The sequence below is a fragment of the Podarcis melisellensis genome (assembly GCF_964234715.1).
Source record: "Podarcis melisellensis genome assembly, chromosome: 9".
NCBI classification, from domain to species: Eukaryota; Metazoa; Chordata; class Lepidosauria; order Squamata; family Lacertidae; genus Podarcis; species Podarcis melisellensis.
In genome coordinates, this window is record NC_138541.1 from 9,593,611 (window position 1) to 9,613,282 (window position 19,672).

The 19,672-nt window shown below is 42.2% G+C and overlaps 1 protein-coding gene across 8 annotated transcripts in view; it reads right to left on the bottom strand.

Annotated features, from left to right (window-relative positions):
* RUFY3 (RUN and FYVE domain containing 3) overlaps positions 1-19,672 on the bottom strand; it is a 50,964-nt gene that overhangs the window by 4,475 nt on the left and 26,817 nt on the right. For 4 of the 8 annotated variants that reach the window (XM_081924985.1, XM_081924986.1, XM_081924987.1 and 1 more), the window contains 11 exons: positions 16,559-16,682; positions 14,939-15,000; positions 13,798-13,863; positions 13,622-13,691; positions 12,360-12,452; positions 11,523-11,609; positions 10,618-10,785; positions 8,949-9,046; positions 4,577-4,696; positions 2,977-3,100; positions 120-199 (listed from right to left, as the gene is read on the bottom strand). In XM_081924985.1, coding sequence (XP_081781111.1) covers positions 120-199; positions 2,977-3,100; positions 4,577-4,696; positions 8,949-9,046; positions 10,618-10,785; positions 11,523-11,609; positions 12,360-12,452; positions 13,622-13,691; positions 13,798-13,863; positions 14,939-15,000; positions 16,559-16,682 — 1,092 coding nt within the window. Of the gene's footprint in view, positions 1-119; positions 200-2,976; positions 3,101-4,576; positions 4,717-4,893; positions 8,136-8,948; positions 9,047-10,617; positions 10,786-11,522; positions 11,610-12,359; positions 12,453-13,621; positions 13,692-13,797; positions 13,864-14,938; positions 15,001-16,558; positions 16,683-19,672 lie in introns of those variants that run through there. The other 4 variants (XM_081924989.1, XM_081924990.1, XM_081924991.1 and 1 more) reach the window with 2 other exon arrangements.

Sequence of the window (19,672 nt, forward strand, 5' to 3'; positions counted from 1 at the left end):
AAATTTCATGTGTGTGAGTCTACAAGAAGTCATCTTACTAGCTGAAAAACTGGCCACTGAATCATAACTGAATCACCTGTATGATCAAAGAGAATATGAATTGAATATATGGTCCATACTTGCTTGGAAGAACTGCCTGTCCCTCTTTTATTGGTGTTCTCCACGGAGACTCTCCTTCCAGGTGTTTGCTTCCTGCATCCTGCCAGAACAAACAGATACTGAAGGATCAAAGAAGAACACAGAAGAAATAATATGTGCTGTGTCCATTTCCCCTCCCCTCAGCAATAGCTGTTAGTTTCCTGAACGGCCAGAATCCACAAACCTTTGGCCACCATGAAACTACCAACTTCATGAAACTACCAACTACCACAAATACAAGATGGGTGACACCTGGCTTGAGAGCAGTACATGTGAAAAGGATCTAGGAGTCTTGGTTGACCACAAACTTGACATGAGCCAACAGTGTGACGCGGCAGCTAAAAAAGCCAATGCAATTCTGGGCTGCATCAATAGGAGTATAGCATCTAGATCAAGGGAAGTAATAGTGCCACTGTATTCTGCTCTGCTCAGACCTCACCTGGAGTACTGTGTCCAGTTCTGGGCACCACAATTCAAGGAGGACACTGACAAACTGGAACGTGTCCAGAGGAGGGCAACCAAAATGGTCAAAGGCCTGGAAACAATGCCTTATGAGGAACGGCTAAGGGAGCTGGGCATGTTTAGTCTGGAGAAGAGGAGCTTAAGGGGTGATATGATAGCCATGTTCAAATATATAAAAGGATGTCACATAGAGGAGGGAGAAAGGTTGTTTTCTGCTACTCCAGAGAAGCGAACACGGAGCAATGGATCCAAACTACAAGAAAGAAGATTCCACCTAAACATTAGGAAGAACTTCCTGACAGTAAGAGCTGTTCGACAGTGGAGTTTGCTGCCAAGGAGTGTGGTGGAGTCTCCTTCTTTGGAGGTCTTTAAGCAGAGGCTTGACAACCATATGTCAGGAGTGCTCTGATGGTGTTTCCTGCTTGGCAGGGGGTTGGACTCGATGGCCCTTGTGGTCTCTTCCAACTCTATGATTCTATGATTCTATACCTACTACTACTAGAAGAACTAGGGATCACTTAAGAGAAAATAACGAGAATTGTGGTAACAGAAATTGCCATGTGTGTGTGTTACTCTGGGGATATTTGAAGAAGCATGTGGTTATCCTTCATTTCCTGGCTTGATTTAATGTGCTGGTACTAACCTTTAAAGCCCTGAATGATTTCAGACCAGTTTATTTGAAGGATCATTTGCACACTTATTTAAAATGGGCAACATCCCTTTCTTCTTTGCTGTGACTCCCCCAAATCAGTTTCAGGGGGTCCCCAACCATCTTGGCAGATTAGTGTCCATTCAGCTGCCAGACTATTACTGAAAATCTATGCCTTTCTGGAAAAAGTCCTCCCAATAAGATGAACAACGATAAACTTAAGATTACAATAAAATGTCATTCTATTTCAATCTCTCTTTTTAAGTAAACAGTGGTGTTTTTAAATATGATTCAGGCAGTGCACCCCACCCTCCCTTCACAGCATATCAAATAAAATTACATCAATTAAAAGGAGGGAGTTTCACAGAATACAGGCCATTAATGAGCAGGCTCTGTCTTCTTGTTCTCACGAATTGAATTGAACTGATCTTGATTTATTTAAAATTTTTGGAAATTCACAGAACAGCTTATATTAAAATTTCTGTAAGCAGTGCAGAGTCTTAAAAGCCGGCCAGGAGGCAGGGGCATGCACACAACAATTGTACACCCGCATATACCTCTCTCCTTTTTTTTTTTTTGCTGTAAGCACAAATGCAGAAAAGCAGCAGCTACTCTTATGCATGCAACAAAACAGGCACCTATCGTCACACATGAGGATCGATGGACGATTTGCAGGCTGCTTTTACCTTTTTTACTTTTTTCTACATGCAATTTGCACGTGCACAGGGGAATTTTATCAGCAGCAGTTCAGGGGCCAACCTCCAGGTCACCTGCCCCTTCCCCCCCCCCCCGTCTGTTTTTTTAAGTTAAAAAAACCCACACTACTTGCCACGGTGCTAGTGAGACCCTAGCCACTCACCATCTTAATCAACCGGAAGTCAGGCATTAAACGTTGCAGGTCCCATGCTGTGGGACACTTTTCCGGCACCTTCACTTTTGACTTAAAGACATCTCTCGATATAGTTGTTTAAAATATTCTTGAGCAGCCAGTAATGGTAATTCTTTTTCTCTACTGCTTTTAATATTCCTTTAGTGTTTCTATATTGATGTACACCACCCTGATTTTTTAATTTTTAAGGGCGGTATATAAAGAGCTTATAAATAAACAAATAAGTATACTCAAAGTCCTAAATTTACATTTAGACCTACAAATTAGCTAATGCATGTTTGTGCTCTGGGTCTGTGCCCTTTTAAATAACCTAGCAATGTCCTTGCAGGAAATTCACCAGCTTTGAATCACCTCAAGCTGTTACAGTATACAGTGGTGCCCCGCAAGACGAATGCCTCGCAAGACGAAAAACCCGCTAGATGAAAGGGTTTTCCGTTTTCCGATGCGCTTCGCAAGACGAATTTCCCTATGGGCTTGCTTCACAAGACGAAAACGTCTTGCGAGTCTTGCGATTTTTTTCGCTCCCCCCCTTTTTCTAAGCCGCTAATAGCCTTTTAGCCGCTAAGCCTTTAATAGCCGCTAAACCGCTAATAGCGCTAATCCACTAAGCCGCTAATAGGGTTGCTTCGCAAGACGAAAGAACCGCTAGAAGAAGAGACTTGCGGAACGGATTATTTTCATCTTGCGAGGCACCACTGTACTTATGCTTCACTGTGACCAACAGGAAACACAAACCTCAACAACAGCAACAGTAAAATAAGAAGAATCCTAACAGGTTAAAAAGAGTAACTGAATTAAAGCTACAGTTAAGCACCAAGAAGCAGAAGAAGAACATTACTGTTTTAAATCCGGCCTTCTGGAATCCTTTGCTTTGGCTGTGCAAGCTTCTGTTCTCTTGAATTCCAGGGTGGAAATGTGACCATCGCTCTCGCTCCCGTTTCAGTTCCAGTTCCAGCTGACCCCTGAAGTAGCAGCGTGGAGAGAAAGTGTGTTAAGGACAAGCTGTAGTTTACCAACCCGATAAAAAAGGCCACTGAAAGAAGGAAAGGTTTCCTATTTTTTATGCTCCAGATTGAGAATTTCAAAAACGACCCCTCTGAAGAAAACGGCCCTGCCTCCAAGTTGCACCCTTGGCCCATCCCAATGCCAAACTTTGTAACCCCTCCCTTAGGCGTGTAAGTGCCTTGCCCTCCTCTGACTCTGCTAGCCTTGCTGGTACCCAGCTAAGCAGTGTGGCATCAGGTTTGCATGCAAAAGGTCCCAGATTCAATCCCCACCATCTCTAGGTGGGGCTGGAAATGGCTCCTGCCTGAAGCCCTAGACAGCCACTGGAGACAACGCTAAGTCAGATGGCCCAATGGTCGGACTCAGTATAACACAACTTCCTATGTTCCTGCATTGACCAATTTCATTTCATTTTTGCCAGAGCACATAGAATCATAGAATTGTAGAGGTTCCGGGGGTCATCTGGTCCAACGCCCTGCAATGCAGGAATCTCAACTAACGCATCCATGACAGAATACATCATTATGTACTCAATGTGAACACAGAAAGACATGGGTAAACCCGGATACATGAGCCATGATTCACAAAGGCCAAGAACCTAAGGAGTGGTGAATGAGTATGCCCGTTTGTGTGGGCATCATTTAATACATTCACTTGTGGTTCTTCTAAAGTGGCCCACAGATTTGCACACATGGGTGACAATCCAGGCAGATCTCTAGGCACACAGCACACGGGCCGCTGCTGAAGATGGAGGAGACAACTCTTAAAAGCCATATGACTTACAGTCATACCTCGGCTCCCAAATGCCTTGGGAGTCGAACATTCCGGCTCCCAAACGATCAAAAACCGGAAGTGTTCCGGTTTTCTTTTCTTTTTTTGGAAGCTCAACAACCGGTATGGCTTCTGCTATTGTTTCTGGCACGCCTGTGCAATCGGGAACCAATCGGAAGCTGCACCTTGGTTTCCGAACCTTTCGGAAGTCGAAAGGGCTTCCAGAATGGATTCCGTTCGACTTCCGAGGTCCGTCTGTACTGACTTACATTGGCTGGCTACACAAATGGGAAGAAGCTCTTCTTCAGCCTTAAGCTTTGAGATAGCTCAGTTGGCAGAGCATGAGACTCTTAATCTCAGGGTTGTGGGTTTGAGCCCCACGTTGGGCAAACGATTCCTGCATTGCAGGGGTGGGACGAGATGATCCTAGTTTTCCTTTCCAACTCTACAGCTCTACGATTCTACTGAAAGATGTATATGGACTTACACAAACAAGAACTTAACAGTTTGGAAATTTCAAAATGTCACCCTTGTTTTGGACAGGTTTGCTATGACAACCTATGAGGAATCCTGCAAAATGTGCAGAACATACAAAATGTTCCAGCAGAGCTGGAAAAAGGCTGCTCAATGAAATCACACACAAATAAATCAGTTCTGTTCACCGCTGCTTGGTGAGCTGTTCCACCTCCATCTGAAGGCTGTTGATCTTATCCCCAAACTCCTGCTTGAAGAGCCGATTGTCTTCCTCCAGGGACTGACGCTCCTTCTCTGCATGTTGCAATCTGGATTTGAGCCACATGAACTTGTGATAAAAAACAAAAGCCATGGTGGGGAGGAAGACTGAGGTTAAACAATAAATTAAAGAAAAAACTGAGCCCAATGAAAGATGAGAGGAAACGTATGGGAACAGGAAGTGAGAGGGGGAACCAAAAGAAATCTAAAGAAAAATCAAAATGGAGGTGAACCAGGCAGAAGAAACTTCTATTTTCAATTTTTTTTATTCTATAACTACAGTTTACAGTCATTAGATGATAAACATAAAACATCACTTTTATCCATAGTCAAAGCAAATCTCAATTACACGGTATTTGTAAGTCATTTCTTTTAAATTTACGTTACATTGCAGCTTTATACAAGTAATTGGAACTTGCATCATGGGTTACCTACTATATTAAGAAATTAGTGCATTTGTCTGGTCTCTTCCACAACTGTTACATCAGGTTAAACACACACAGATCCAGAGTGGATACAAAGTCGTGGACAAGTATTTAGGCTTCCCAATCTACTTGAGGCATCACTGCAATTGGGGGGGGGCAGGGAGAGAAATGCACTTTCACAACAGAGGGGCTGATTTCAGACTGCATGTTTTCACCAGCTATGTGGCATATACTCAGCACAGTGGCCTAACTGTAGGGTGGACAAATAGAGGCAGTCACTCAGCAAAAATTATGGAGCTATCACATATTCCAGTCCACCTCTGAAATACCATCTTCAAACAGACTCAAACGTGATTTAATCAGGCATATGGCACAGTCCTCCATTTACCAGCTCAGGATGCTGACGGGGCATCACTTCCTTGAAAGAATCCCACTGTCACAAACTCTCAACAGTATGAAGTACTGTAACATGTGCCCAGTTCGACATCCTGCCCCTTTCTTGGTGAGTGGCTGGCAGAAGCACAGCAATTCAAGCCAACAGTGTGGAGAAGAGAGGGACAGAGGGGACTGACTCATTAGCAAATCACCGTCAAGATCAATCAGCAAAATAACATTTTCTCTTCCTTAACCAGAAGAAAGTCCACCAGACCATTCTCTGAAGGGCTAAGATGGCGACAGCTTCCGCTTCCAACCATTATTCTAAGCTACCATCCTCTGTTCTCACTCAAACTAAGGCATCCTACGGCCAACTAGCAGGAACCGGGTATGACTCTGAAGCATCACTTCAAAGGACATTTTAAACAGAAGGAATTATGGGCTAGAATTCGGAAGCTGTGTATTTGTTCCCTTGTCCTCTCTAAGCATGATAATCATAGTGCAGCCTATGTGAAGCCAGCCAAGTCTCTTTTGCTCATGTGAAAGTGAAATCCTAACTACAAGAGGGGTGTGGCATCGTAATAATCCTCGCCACCAAATTGGATATTTTAATGAAACATGTTTACTTTAGGATGGAATTTAAATTGGTGCCTAAATAGACATTGCTCCAAATTACAAATTAACTGGGTACGATTACAAACATGCCACACCAAAGTGTAATTCTTAAGGATTCTTACTTTAAAGGAAAAGAGCAAAACATCTGCTCTGCCAGTTTTACAAGGAACACAAGAGTAATATTCAGCCCCCTAGATTCTAAAATCAGCCAATTATTCCCCTCCCCCATCTTTTAAAAAGTCAATTTTCCCCATTTTGCTTGAACACAAAACAGGAGATTTCCATGGGAGGGAACTGAAAAAAGAACAACAGACTATTTAAAACTATAAAACTAATTTGGACAGCTGGACAAGTATTGATAATGACTCTACACACTAAAGGCTGCTTAGGGACTAGCACAGTGAACTCTTGCAGTCACGAGAAAGACCCCTAATTTAATCCCAAAACAAAAAAAATGATGTTATTTTGAGTTCCAGCAAGGTTTTTTCCTATGCTTTCTAGGTTTCAGTTGGTCTTTTGGTAAGTCCCCTGTTTGAACCAAACACTTAGAATCAAAAGTTAACAAGATCAAAAGGCAACTTTAAGCAATAACGATCTAGTTATCGTATGCTGTAGCTACTCTGAGTCAATGACTGACCAGCAGTAAAACACTACCAGTTCCATTCATCCTCTTAAACAAGGTAAGAACCATAATGAACTGTTCTGAAAAATACATTATTCCATCTTTCCTAAAAGAGGAAGAGAAGATAACACACACAGCTATTATGAGAGTCCTTCTAGAAAAGAGAACCACTGTTTATTTTTTAGGGAAATGAAGGCAGAGGTAGAAGGCAATGCAGAAACGAAAAGGGCTTTCCATTTTAAAATATAGCTAGCGACTAGGCATTACATCCATGTCAATGGAGGGGGTTGAATGAATATGTCTTTCTCTAATGCAAAAGGGTTGGCATTGGCGCATTGTCTTAGTGCGTCCTTGCACTGCAAAAGATTCTGGTTACAGTTCGTTACAATTTTGGTTTGCATTTTTTTTTTGTATTATTACTGCCCTCCTCTGGATATTTCCTTACGTCCATGTACAGTGGATGATATCAAAATAATGGGGTTGTGGGATCATTGGAATGGGCAGGTGGGAAAAGACACCGAACAAGACAATTGTATCTAAATGCAATTGAGAAAAGGTGAAAAGAGCAAGTCCAAGCAGAAACACATTTTGTTCTGCTATAAAGCAAAACAGTGTAATCTCGCCCCATTTCAGCTGGGGTGGTTGGACGCACAATATCTGTGAACTGGTCCATCCTTTGAGTTGTGTGCTGAGCACACTGTGCATATCAGACCCACTTTCCGTCTACATAAATTTGTGATAAATGCACAGTTGGGGTGGGGGTGGGAAACGTGCAATGCAGACAAGCCTTTGGTAAACAAGGACTAGGCCCTTCTAATGGGAAGTTCTTTCGACGTGAGCTTGTCCTGGTCTTGAGATCAAATGGGACAGAAAAGCTAAACGTTCATGGCTTGCAGCAGGCACCCAACTGCTTTAACTTCCATGTGTGTATTTTCTTCACAACAGGGAAACAGAGGGAACTACCTCAGCTTCCCGCGAATCTGAGAATTTTCAGGGGGAAAGCTTCACACTTTTCCAATATCCTGTCAAGAGTAAAAAGCTTGTGCTGTATACACTTGGTATCAATTGTATGTACAGACCCACAAATCTGTTTTTACTTATGATTTTATGGAGTAGGTTCTGGTCAAATCATTTGTAGTTTAGTAAAGTTTAAGCAACAAATAACTAAGGGAAGGAAGATTATAGGCTACCTTTTCTATTTCCAAACAAAACAGATGCTTAAAAAGAAAGAAAGAAAAAGAAATCCACCAAATTCCAAGTCAACTTTAGGTGACAACATTTAAGTCTGACATCTAAATTCTCAATCTCTTTTTGCTTTCCCCTCATAACTGAGCTGAGATGTCAAGAGTTGTGAGGCGACCAGCTGCAAAAAAAAATGCCTAATGGGGCTTCTGAATCAGTTTGTTTGCTGCACTATTTAAGGTTTTTGCCTGTTTCACCAAATCCTTTTCACTATATGATGATAAGGAGATGATAAGGGGGAAATGGAGGGAAAGAAGAGGAGGAAATTGACAGCAGAAGAAAACACCAGTTAATTCAACAGGTATCTGACAATATAATTCAATGTCAATGCTTTTCTTGAAAATACAAACAACAACTATTTTATGTGTTAAGAAACCGGTCTTGATTTCCATTCAGTAACAGCAGTGGATATAGTGATAGATATTTCAGTACGGCTAAATCTGGTGTATTTGCAAGGTTCAGTGCTCAAACAGGGGCAGCTACACCCTGGTTTGGGGTGGCCCTTCCAAACAAGTTCTCTGGTCTCATCAAGAAGTCCTCAATTTTGGCAGCAGTGGTAAAAAAAAAAGGAGGGGGATGAAAGAAGGAATGATTTAAACCTTTCTGCCAAGTCCAGCAGCCTGATGGGAATGCGAATCACCCCCTCCCCAGTCATCAGATTGATGATTTGAAGGAGGAGCTTCGTATCTTGTGTATGTATTTGTGTGAGAGAAACCGTGCATGTTTGTGTGATGTGACCATACCCATGACTGCCATGCAGTCTTCACTCGGCCAAATTCCTTTTTCCGGGTTACGTATTGGATAATCAGCCCACTTTAACTAACTTCTCACTATACGCAGAGGAGATGGAGGAAATTACTTGTGTCTGCTTCTTCAAGGTAATGCTTTGTAGTGCACCATGTTGAAAATGCTTAACCTCCATTTTCAAATATCCTAAAGAGTATCTTTAAGAGTATCTTTTAAAAAAACACCCAACTGAAGGCCAACTTTGTGTTTTGCTTACTAAGCAAGTTTCAATCTTACCTTTGTTCGAGCTGTTTAATGGTAGCAGCCATCTGATTTGTCTTCTCCTCCAAGCGGCTGTTTAGTTCACTCTTTTGTTTCACTCCCAGGTCAGAACTCTAGGAAGGCAAAAAATCACAACACCATCCTTATTTATTTATGCAGCAGTCACCTGCATCTTGCTGTTGACTGAGTATTGTTGATGCTGAAGTACCAAACTGAGAGAAAAATGCACAAACACTGAATAGTTGCAGTGGAAGACCTGGAAAGCCCAGAGGACAAAAAAAAGGGAGACACAAGTTCAAGTCCTATTTCAAGCATAGGCTGAGTGCATGGTCTTTGCCAAATCACGCTACTGGCCACAGTGCCTTGCTACAGAATTGGAATTGCAACGACCAGCTTCCCAAAGCTGTGCTGAAGTGGCCTAAAGGTAAAGGTAAAGGTACCCCTGACAGTTAAGTCCAGTCACAAATGACTCTGGGGTTGCAATGCTCATCTTGCTTTACTGGCCAAGGGAGCCGGTGTTTGTCCACAGACAGCTTCCGCGTCATGTGGCCAGCATGACTAAGCTAAGCCGCTTCTGGTGAACCAGAGCAGCGCACGGAAACGCCGTTTACCTTCCCGCCGGAGTGGTACCTATTTATCTACTTGCACTTTGACATGCTTTCGAACTGCTAGGTTGGCAGGAGCAGGGACCGAGCAACGGGAGCTCACCCCGTCGCGGGGATTCGAACCGCCGACCTTCTGATTGGCAAGTCCTAGGCTCAGTGGTTTAACCCACAGCGCCACCCGCATCCCTAACAATTTACATTATTGTAAATACACTTTGAACATTAAAAGTATTGTATATGGCTAAAATACAGTAAATGAAATTTGAAGGATTTAAGATTCTCGACGCAAGGTTTACTTCAAGGCTTTTGAACTTACCTATGTAAGGCTTGTGCAAGGCTAAATGGTATCACTATAACTATGATTAACCAAATAGGGAGAAGCAACAGGCCCTGAATTCAAATGCTGAGTTATAAGCACTCCATGTGCAACGCTGAACCATGGCAGGGAAAAATTAGCAAGAGAGATTGAGGGGGGAGAGAGATATACAGACAGAGGAAAGATGCAAATCCCACAGCCCTTTCCCAACCTCTTACTCAGAGGTAAGGTGTAGCTGTTGTGATATCTGCTGCAGCCCAGATAGTTCCATGTGGAGAAATTGTAAAAGGAGCACAGTGCAGTACAGAGATGATGTTAAGTGTCCTTTCACAGAGAAACCCACTTAAATTACCCTACAGAGCAGGGCCCAAGGTGACTGCTGTCCTCCACTACAGCACTATGTTTCCTTCTTATGCATACAATGCCGCAAGAGTTCAGGGGAGGTAATAACATTTAATTATGCAAGCCAAGTGAGGTTGAGAATGCCGAGAGTCCTCTTCTTGAACTGACCTTGAGGCTGACCAAGCATTTGAACCTTGGTGTCTCATATCCAAACCCTGCATATTTTCCACCATAAAGCTAAGAGGAGTGCAGTGGCGTAGCGTGGGTTGTCAGCACCTGAGGCAAGGCAAGTAATTTGCGCCCCCTAACCCTAACCCCCAAATGTTGCGCCCGGTGTGGCTGGCCCCTCCTGCACCCCCCACGCTACGCCACTGGAGGAGTGAGTCATTACCTAGCAGCCAACCTGGTCTTGCTTGCTTACCTGCAGCTTGAAGGAAAGTTCGAGTTTTAGGGCCCTGAGATCATCAAGCTGCTGCCTGAGTGCCACCAGTGCATCTTGCTTCTCGCAGACATCTTTTTCCAGCATCTTCATGGCCAGTTCCATCTCTTGTCTCATTCCAATCTGCACCTCAAGCTCTTTTTCCACATCCTAAATCACACACACACACACACACACACACACACACACACACACATTTACAGCATATGAAATCTGGAATATGAAAAATCTACCCACATTGTCCATTCCTCCAGCACAGAAAATGAAAGGTGAATTTTCTATACAAATCCAGAAGAGCAGCAGTGCTAGTTTAGCACATTGAATGCTACTGAATTTATTTTGAGATGAGCCTTTGTAGGCTCCGCTCTACTTTATCAAAGTGATGTTTCTCACATCTGATTAAGTAGAATCCAGCTTACCATGAATGCTAAAGGTAAAGGTAAAGGGACCCCTGACCATTAAGTCCCGTCGTGGCCGTCTCTGGGGTTGCGGCGCTCATCTCACTTTATTGGCCAAGGGAGCTGGTGTACAGCTTCCAGGTCATGTGGCCAGCATGACTAAGCTGCTTCTGGCGAACCAGAGCCGCACACGGAAACGCCGTTTACCTTCCCGTCGGAGCGGTACATATTTATCTACTTGCACTTTGACGTGCTTTCGAACTGCTAGGTTGGCAGGAGCAGGGACCGAGCAACGGGAGCTCAGCCCGTCGTGGGGATTTGAACCACCGACCTTCTGATTGGCAAGTCCTAGGCTCTGTGGTTTAACCCACAGCGCCACCCGCGTTCCGTACCGCTACTTCTCCATTAATATGGGAAAATGTCAGTACAGCATGAGATCCAGGGCTTGTAACAGTCTCTTAGACCTGAGCGTTGAACTGTGCCACCTACCAGCCGCAGCTGTGTTTCTTCCTTTAAGTGTTTCCGTGCTTCACTAAGGGCATGTCCATCTGCAGTTCTGTCTTGCTTGGGTACCTGCTGTTAAATCAGAAAAGCAATGGGGGTTTGTTGTTGTGTTTTTGGTACTCAACAAATATCACAATGATTAAATGATGTCACTTCTGATTTTTCTCTTTTGGCTAAATTCATGCAAAAACATCATCTTTGTTAATTTATCTGTGTAGCTACTAGGATACCTAAGGCCACACTAATTATTTAAACATCAGTGTGTGTTCGCAACGGATAGCGTACATTCAGATCTTAATGTCTGTCAGTATGGTGTAGTGGTTAAGAGCGGTAGTCTCGTAATCTGGGGAACCGGGTTCGCGTCTCCGCTCCTCCACATGCAGCTGCTGGGTGACCTTGGGTCAGTCACACTTCTCTGAAGTCTCTCAGCCCCACTCACCTCACAGAGTGTTTGTTATAGGGGAGGAAGGGAAAGGAGAATGTTAGCCGCTTTGAGACTCCTTAAAGGGAGTGAAAGGCGGGATATCAAATCCAAATTCTTCTTCTTCTAATGCATGCAAGCAAATGACAGCAAGAGGACCCTTCTACACCCCAAGTTCTCCAAGGGGAGCTCTATAATTTGGCATGTCAAAACACATACCGGACAGATAACAGTATAACAGGGGCAGAGAACAGGAGAAATAAGGTGCTTTGCAGTAAAATGCCTTCAGGTCCTAGAAAAGTAAGTTGCACTACGTACAGGCAACTCCATGGCAGTGACGCAGTGGGACATGATCTACCTGCAGTTGCTAGACACACAGAAACGCACTCTCACACACTGACCTTTCTGTTGGATTCCAAAATATATGAACTTTCTTCTTTGACTCGCTCCATGTCCTCTTGCAGGGTTATTATTCTGTTGTTCGCAACAGCAAGCTGTGTGTGTCAATGAGAACAATGCAACAAGTAAAAAAACAACACTTTTTGTGACTTCTACAGATGCTTTCTTGGCCAAGAGTTAAAATGAACTTGGACTAGGGCAACTGCAGAACTCCTATTGCTGCATGCCAAGACAAATCATGAGAAATCTTACATATACAAAAGTTGGCCAGTGGAAGATAGCTGTGATGGGTTGCTCAAGAAAGGTGTAGCAACCTCTGGTCCTGACAGTTCTTAATGGCCTCAAACCAAGACCAAAGAAGAACCAAAGCTACCCAGGCTTTCATGTTCCCTAAACCTGTGCCGGACTCCCTGATCAGGCCTTTTGAACCACTCTGCCCACAACTTCATAGTCCTGCTTCCTCTAACCTACCATTCCATGTTCATGATTCCTGTCCTTACCAACATATGCCTTCCTTGGGGTAGGTGTCTGCCAAGTCTTGTACCAAAATAGTCCTTTACCTGACATCTCCAGGCCATAATGTTATTTGTTTGGTTTGTACTAGTAAAATGTTCGAGAATTACTTCTGAGTAAATACAAATAGGATTGGGCTTTTAGCTGGTCAACCATCCTGCATTAACTTGCATACACACTGGAGTTTTGAAGGAAAATGCCTGTTTTTGTTTTTACAGGGTTCCGTATCTGCCTTGGGACGCAGGTGACGCTGTGGTCTAAACCACAGAGCCTAGGGCTTGCCGATCGGAAGTTCAGCGGTTTGAATCCCCACGATGGAGTGAGCTCCCGTTGCTCGGTCCCTGCTCCTGCCAACCTAGCAGTTCAAAAGCACGTCAAAGTGCAAGTAGATAAATAGGTACTGCTATGGCAGGAAGGTAAACGGCGTTTCCGTGCGCTGCTCTGGTTTCACCAGAAGAGGCTTAGTCATGCTCGCCACATGACCCGGAAAAACTCTACAGACAAACGTCAGTTCCCTCGGCCAGTAAAGCAAGATGAGCACTGCAACCCCAGAGTTATTTGTGACTGGACTTAACTGTCAGGGGTCCTTTGCCTTTACCTTTATATCTGCCTCATCATGCTCCAGTACAAAAGAGGTATTCCCTCCATGTGAGAAAAATTATCAAACATTCAGCCCTAATTAACTTAATGCCTGAAACATATTTCTCTCCCAAACATGAACAAAAAGCACATTTCTTTGATTTCTACCTACCTCCTCAGTAAGTTTAGTATTGGATTTTTCTAAAGCATCAACTTTCGCCTGCAGATTATTGACTGTGGCACTGTGAAATTAAGAGACCTGCAGTAATTATACTGAAATGAAAGAACTCAACATTAATAAACCAAGTCTTTTACAGGTCATAATTATATAGGAAAACTACACATTACCTTAAATGTCTGTTCAGCTCTTCCACATAATTTTTCTGGTCCAGAATTGCAGTAATTTGACCATCTCTGGAATTGGGACACAATTAATAATAAGCAATAGCAGCTCAATATTATATATCAAATACATATGAACCAGATGGGGAGGTGGGGGACTCGTTCTATTGTCATTGTACTTATGAAAAGAAAAAAGACTGAAAGCAACTGTAGTTTAGCAAACATTATAACACCATTCCATAACAATCAGACAAACTGGACTTAATTCCAACATTATTCCAAACTATGATTAGAGAAGCTTAAGTATAGTTTGGTGTGATATCTGAATGGACAAACAATGGCTTATAACCAGGTAGCAAACCAGAATTTAAAAACATGGTTTGAAGTGTGTTTGCAAACCAAAGTTTCTGTTAGCTATTGTTTGGTATGATGTCTCAATTAAAAAGCCTACGATCATCATTCATCGTCCAGCATTCAAAATCCAGAGAGTGCTGTACCACAAGGACAGAAGTGAATTCGTCAAGCTGAGTGCTGAGAAAACTCAAAAGCTGACAAGTAGCTCCAAACCATGGTTTGCATGTTGTAAGTTTAGAAGCTCAAGCAAGACTTGAGTTGAACCACTGAAAGCAAAACCTTAATTTCCAAGTATGTATGAGTGAGAATGATGAACAGCAAACATGACAAAAGCAAAAGATAATTTATTTAAAAAAACTAAACAATAAAGTGACAGGAGTAGTAACCAATGGGGACATTAATTTAATAACTGTGCTAGTATTTCTGTCAACACCTTCTCATACAGTATCTTGCATCTGTGTAAGTTAAGTCACAGCTGCTGTATTAAATTTCTTTAACAGAAAAGAATATAGGCATTCAGATCACTTTAGTACAGCCTATTTCAGGAAAGAAGGAAACCTTCAAGGCTTCAATATTAACACTAATATTAGCAGATCCCACCCCAAAACAGTTTTGAATTTATATACTGGTTACAATGTCTCCCAAAAGGTTAATGAGATTGTGTTAAGCCTGTAATTGAATGCTGGGGCTATTATTAGGAGGGAAAATACAAAGCAGCATAATTGTTAAGTTCAAACTAATATATAGTTTCACAGAACATTCTGACGCACTAGTCCAGAGAAAGATTACCTACCCCTCACTTCCCTTGCTGCTGTTCCCATCCTTTAAGTACATTGAAAAATCGATAACTCCAACCTACAAGAGAAGTCAGTAATGCTTCAGGTCAAAACACAACTATATTTCTTCTTGCATGAAAAATTGACTGCCTTATGATTACATGGGCAATAATCAGGTAGATGAGCCAGCTTTGCGTGCTCAGATCTTCCTATTTTCTACTTTTTCAGCAGCAGCTCTCACATCACCAATGGTCTTTTAAACAGCTGTTTGAAATGAAAACATATGGGGGAAACCCCAGTGAAAACACCCTACTGCAGGCAAGTGAATAATTCATCTCACTGGATCATGGCCGCAGTGTGCCATCAGTGCGTTTCTTCCTACTAAGAATGAAACCCAGCTACCCAAAGAAGATGGGAACTATATTTAAATTAATATCAGTCCAGTTCTTCTGCAGACAGCATCTTAGAAGTATGGTGGGACAACAGATCATAGCTGACACACTTTTTCCCAGGCCACAACCAAATATATATGAACAGAAAATGCAAATGAGATCTACCTCTGTTCAAAAATAGACACGGTTATCAGTCCTCTACAACAAAGGTCACCAGCGTAACACCTGCAGGTGCACATATCACGTTCCTGACACCCACAGGGAATGCTTACTCTTCAGAAATTAGACTTGAAAAAGCATTATTTTGTAGCTAACAGAATAAGCTGTGATGTGTACTTGGATGCAGTGCCTTTGTGGTGCTCGCAACACTTTCTCTCATTTGAAAAAGTACCCACAGGCTTAAAAAGGAGTTGGTGACTCCTGCTCTACAATTCTACGTCCATAAATCTAGAAGCCAGCAAAGAGTATGGGTACCATAAACGTTCTTAAACATGCAGGTTTCTAGGCCCCATGGTATGGAAGAACTTGCACACTGCTTGAGGAGGGCAGCTTAGCTTGACATCTTCAGTCAGCTGTCCGTGCAGATAGATGTTTTGAATGCCCCTCACTTACCCTCACATCTCTCCCTCCCTCCTATCATGCTTTCTCAGAAGTCCAAGAATAAATCATGAACACTGAGCAAGTCAATATTTTAAATTTTCAAAATTGTAATTCTGTACAGAAAAATGTGTGTTTGCTCAACACAACAGATTTTTTTTTAAAAAAGCACAAAGTACAGATTTTCCCTTGAGGATGCTTTCACCTGGTTCTGAAACGACTTCCTTTTTCTACTTTCACTTCAAATCAGAACAAAGGAAAAGAAACTAACAGGCTATTTTACTAGTTTAAAGTAACTAGTAACAAGAATGAAGAAACGGCTGCTTAGAGATGTGCAGAGAACAGCTATATTGTTTCAAATGGAAACAGACATATAGTAAAACCTAAAAAAACTAAAACCCTCTTCACTGATAAATGCCAAGAAAATAGAAAACCATACCACAAAGTATCTTAGTTCCCTAAGCCAAAAAAACCTCAACCAGAAGGAAAATCCTTTATTTAGAGTTCAGTAAATCTTGATTTGTGTAGCAGCCACTGACTAGCCAAATTGCATCCCAGTTATGCCTCCCCCCCCCCTTTTAAAAACTTTTTCAAGAGCCAAATGGAAACAACTAAAGAGCGTATATAGGGGAACAAAATATCCATCACCTGTGAATCCAAGTCTTCACCCTTCATGCAAAAGTTTGCATCAATTACATTCAGACCTACTAAAAGACCAGCAATTATGGCACCTTCTTCTTCCATCATTAGCGCGTTAGGTTCATAAAACTCACTGCAAAACAAGTTGAGATAAAGCTTGTCAAATCACTATATTCCAGACTTCAACAAATCTACTTGTGGTTATTTACTGCTCAGCCTAGTGGATGAGTTGATAAGAAAGCTTTTAAGTTTTACGGTAGTTTGTGCTGATTAGCCAGGAGGCAGTGGAAGCCAAGCCAGTCACTCTGCAAGAGAATCCTTGTTCAATTATCTACATTATTCAATCACAGGAAGCAGGGATTCCAACTTTAAAACAAGGCTAGGAGAATGGGGCAGAGGATGATTAGGGTTCGATACAGATCCTCCATCCCCCAATACATGCAGAGAGATTTGTGGGGCAATTTTGATAACTTCAGAGGGGATGAATATACCTTGCTTTTGGAGGGAGTGGTATTCTATTGCAAACAATTACACAAGGTGGCCAGGAATGCCTTCTTTCCTTCTAAAAACATTATTCATTCACTAAGCAGCTTAGTTACACTCTCCTGGCTACTCTGCACTTTGCTTTTTCCCCCTCTTTTTTCCTATAAGATATTTATTAAAGTTTTAGAAGTACAAAAAGAGAAATAAAAAAAATCCTTTTAAACAAGAAATAATAAAATACAAAAAGGAAAAAAGAAAAATCAGTAAGCAAAAAGAAGAATCAAGAAGAAGAAAAAAGAAAAAGGAAACAATACAACAAATCTTCCCATTACTTTCCTTTCATTAGCTTATTTCCCTGACCTCCTCACACCTCCCTTTCTTGTATTCTAAGTCAATTATCCATTTCAGCAAATCCTTTCCCTCGTTTCAAATTTTTGTCCTGAGAATTTTTCTTGATACTAATATAAGTTTACTTTCCTTCCTTTCACCAATTAACAGTCTATTTTTCTTAAATCTTTTTTACATTTCTGTTACATAAATTGTTATTTGTTACATAAATTCATTCCAACATCATTCTAACATTCATTGATCTTACAATACTTTTGTAAATAGTCTTTAAATTTCTTCCAATCTTCCTCCACCGTCTCTTCTCCCTGGTCGCTACTCTGCACTTTGAGAGTGGCTGAACAAAAATGCCTCTCCCCGGGAATGATACTATGTGGCACTATATGGGAAAAATAATGGCTGCCCCATCTTTTGTCCATTGAGAACTTGCAAAAGGGAAGATAACTGATTAAAGTTTTATTTTCCTGTCCACTTTCATTGCAAAATAAAGTGAATTTTATAAATATATCATTTATAGGCCTTCAGAATTAAAAAAATAAATAAATCAAAATGTCAACCAATCAAAACTTTACAACACTGGCTCAGAAATGGCGCAATGAGTCTGTAAGCTAGACGATTGGTGGTTGGTGCCCACCCTGGGACAGTTGTAGACAGAATTCCTTCATTGTGGGGGTTGGACTAGATGACCCTCAGGGTCCCTTTCAACTCTATAGTTCCATGATTCTATGAAAGTAGTCAGCAAGTTTTATAGGGCTCTTCTTCATCCTGGATGTTATATTAAAATAAAATAGCAGTAAATGCGGGAAGTACCGTATTTTTCGCTCTATAAGACACACTTTTTCCCCTTCAAAAATTAAGGGGAAATGTGTGTGCGTCTTATGGAGCGAATGCAGGCTCCTTGGCTTCAGCGATAGCAACACAAAGCCTCCGAAGCGCAGAGGGAGAGCTCCCCCCGCACTCCGGAGGCTTCGCAGGAGTTCCCGCTGCGCTCCGAAGGCTTGCGGATAGCCGCCTGAAGCCTGGAGAGTGAGAGGGGTCGGTGCAAACTGATCCCTCTTGCTCTCCTGGCTTCGCTTCACTGGAGAGGCGCTGCACAGTTTTCCCTCTCTGCACAGCGCCCCTTCAGCGAAGCGGGAGGAGAAATGGAAGGGGCTCCATTTCTCCTACCGCTTCGCTGAAGGGGCGCTGTGCAGAGAGGGGGAGAATTTTTTTTTTTCCTGTTCTCCCCCTCCTATGGTCCGGTGCGTCCTATGGTCCGGTGCGTCCTATAGAGCGAAAAATGCGGTACTTGGGGTCATGGTAGAAAAGCTCCAGTATTTGCCATGGTGTCATTTCAGGATTAAAACTGAAACTTTTCTTTCATGGCTCATGAGACCGCATGTACAGGATGGGATCATGACACATGTGCAAGAGGAGGCCCACGTTAGAAGTCTGAATGGCTTGCTTGCATCAAGGTCATTGTGAATAACCAAAAGGCATGTAAAAACAGAGAAAAATCAGAATTCCAAAAACATTAAGAGCAAGGAAATGGCTTTCCATAACTATATTCTTTTAAAAGAAAACAGAAGGCAATCACCGCATGCATTATTTACATTGAATCTGTCTATAGTCCACGCTCTATAGCACAGATGGTAGAGCACTAGACTCTTAATCTCATGGCCATGGGTTCAAGATGGGTGAAAGATTTCTGCATTTGCAGGGGGTTGGACTAGGCGATCCTCGTGGTCCCTTCCAACTCTATGATTCTATACGTGTATTTCTGACCTAGAGTGGCTCAAGAGCAAACAGAGAGAATGTGTATGTGCGAATGCACAAACACACCCACAGAGTTTAGAATGGGCAGCTGCTGTGCATTCCCACTCTCCTGAACTGCAATCCATTTGCTGCCAGCAAGATTAATTCTCACTTCATTTCATATGCAAAGTTAGCCTGCGGACAGGAACCTATTTATCTTATTTTTCTACAGTAAAATGTCTAGTAAAATTGTAAGTGCTTTCAGAAATTTGTGACAGTGTACACATTTTTTTCTTAGTGTAGGGTAAAGTCATGTCTACGGGAAACCTTTGAGTTCCTTTCTAGAGCCCTCAATGTTGGCAGGTAGGTATTCAAAGAAATTATGACAATTTAGCAAGTCTCCAAACAAGATTATACATTCCACCCATGCTGCTATCAAAACAACCTCTGGAAGTGCCAGAACAACAATGAGTCAAATTATGAATACAGAGGCGCACAGAGAAGATACCCACAGAGAACAATTTGCTTATGTAATAAATCCCCTTTTATTGAAAGCAAGGC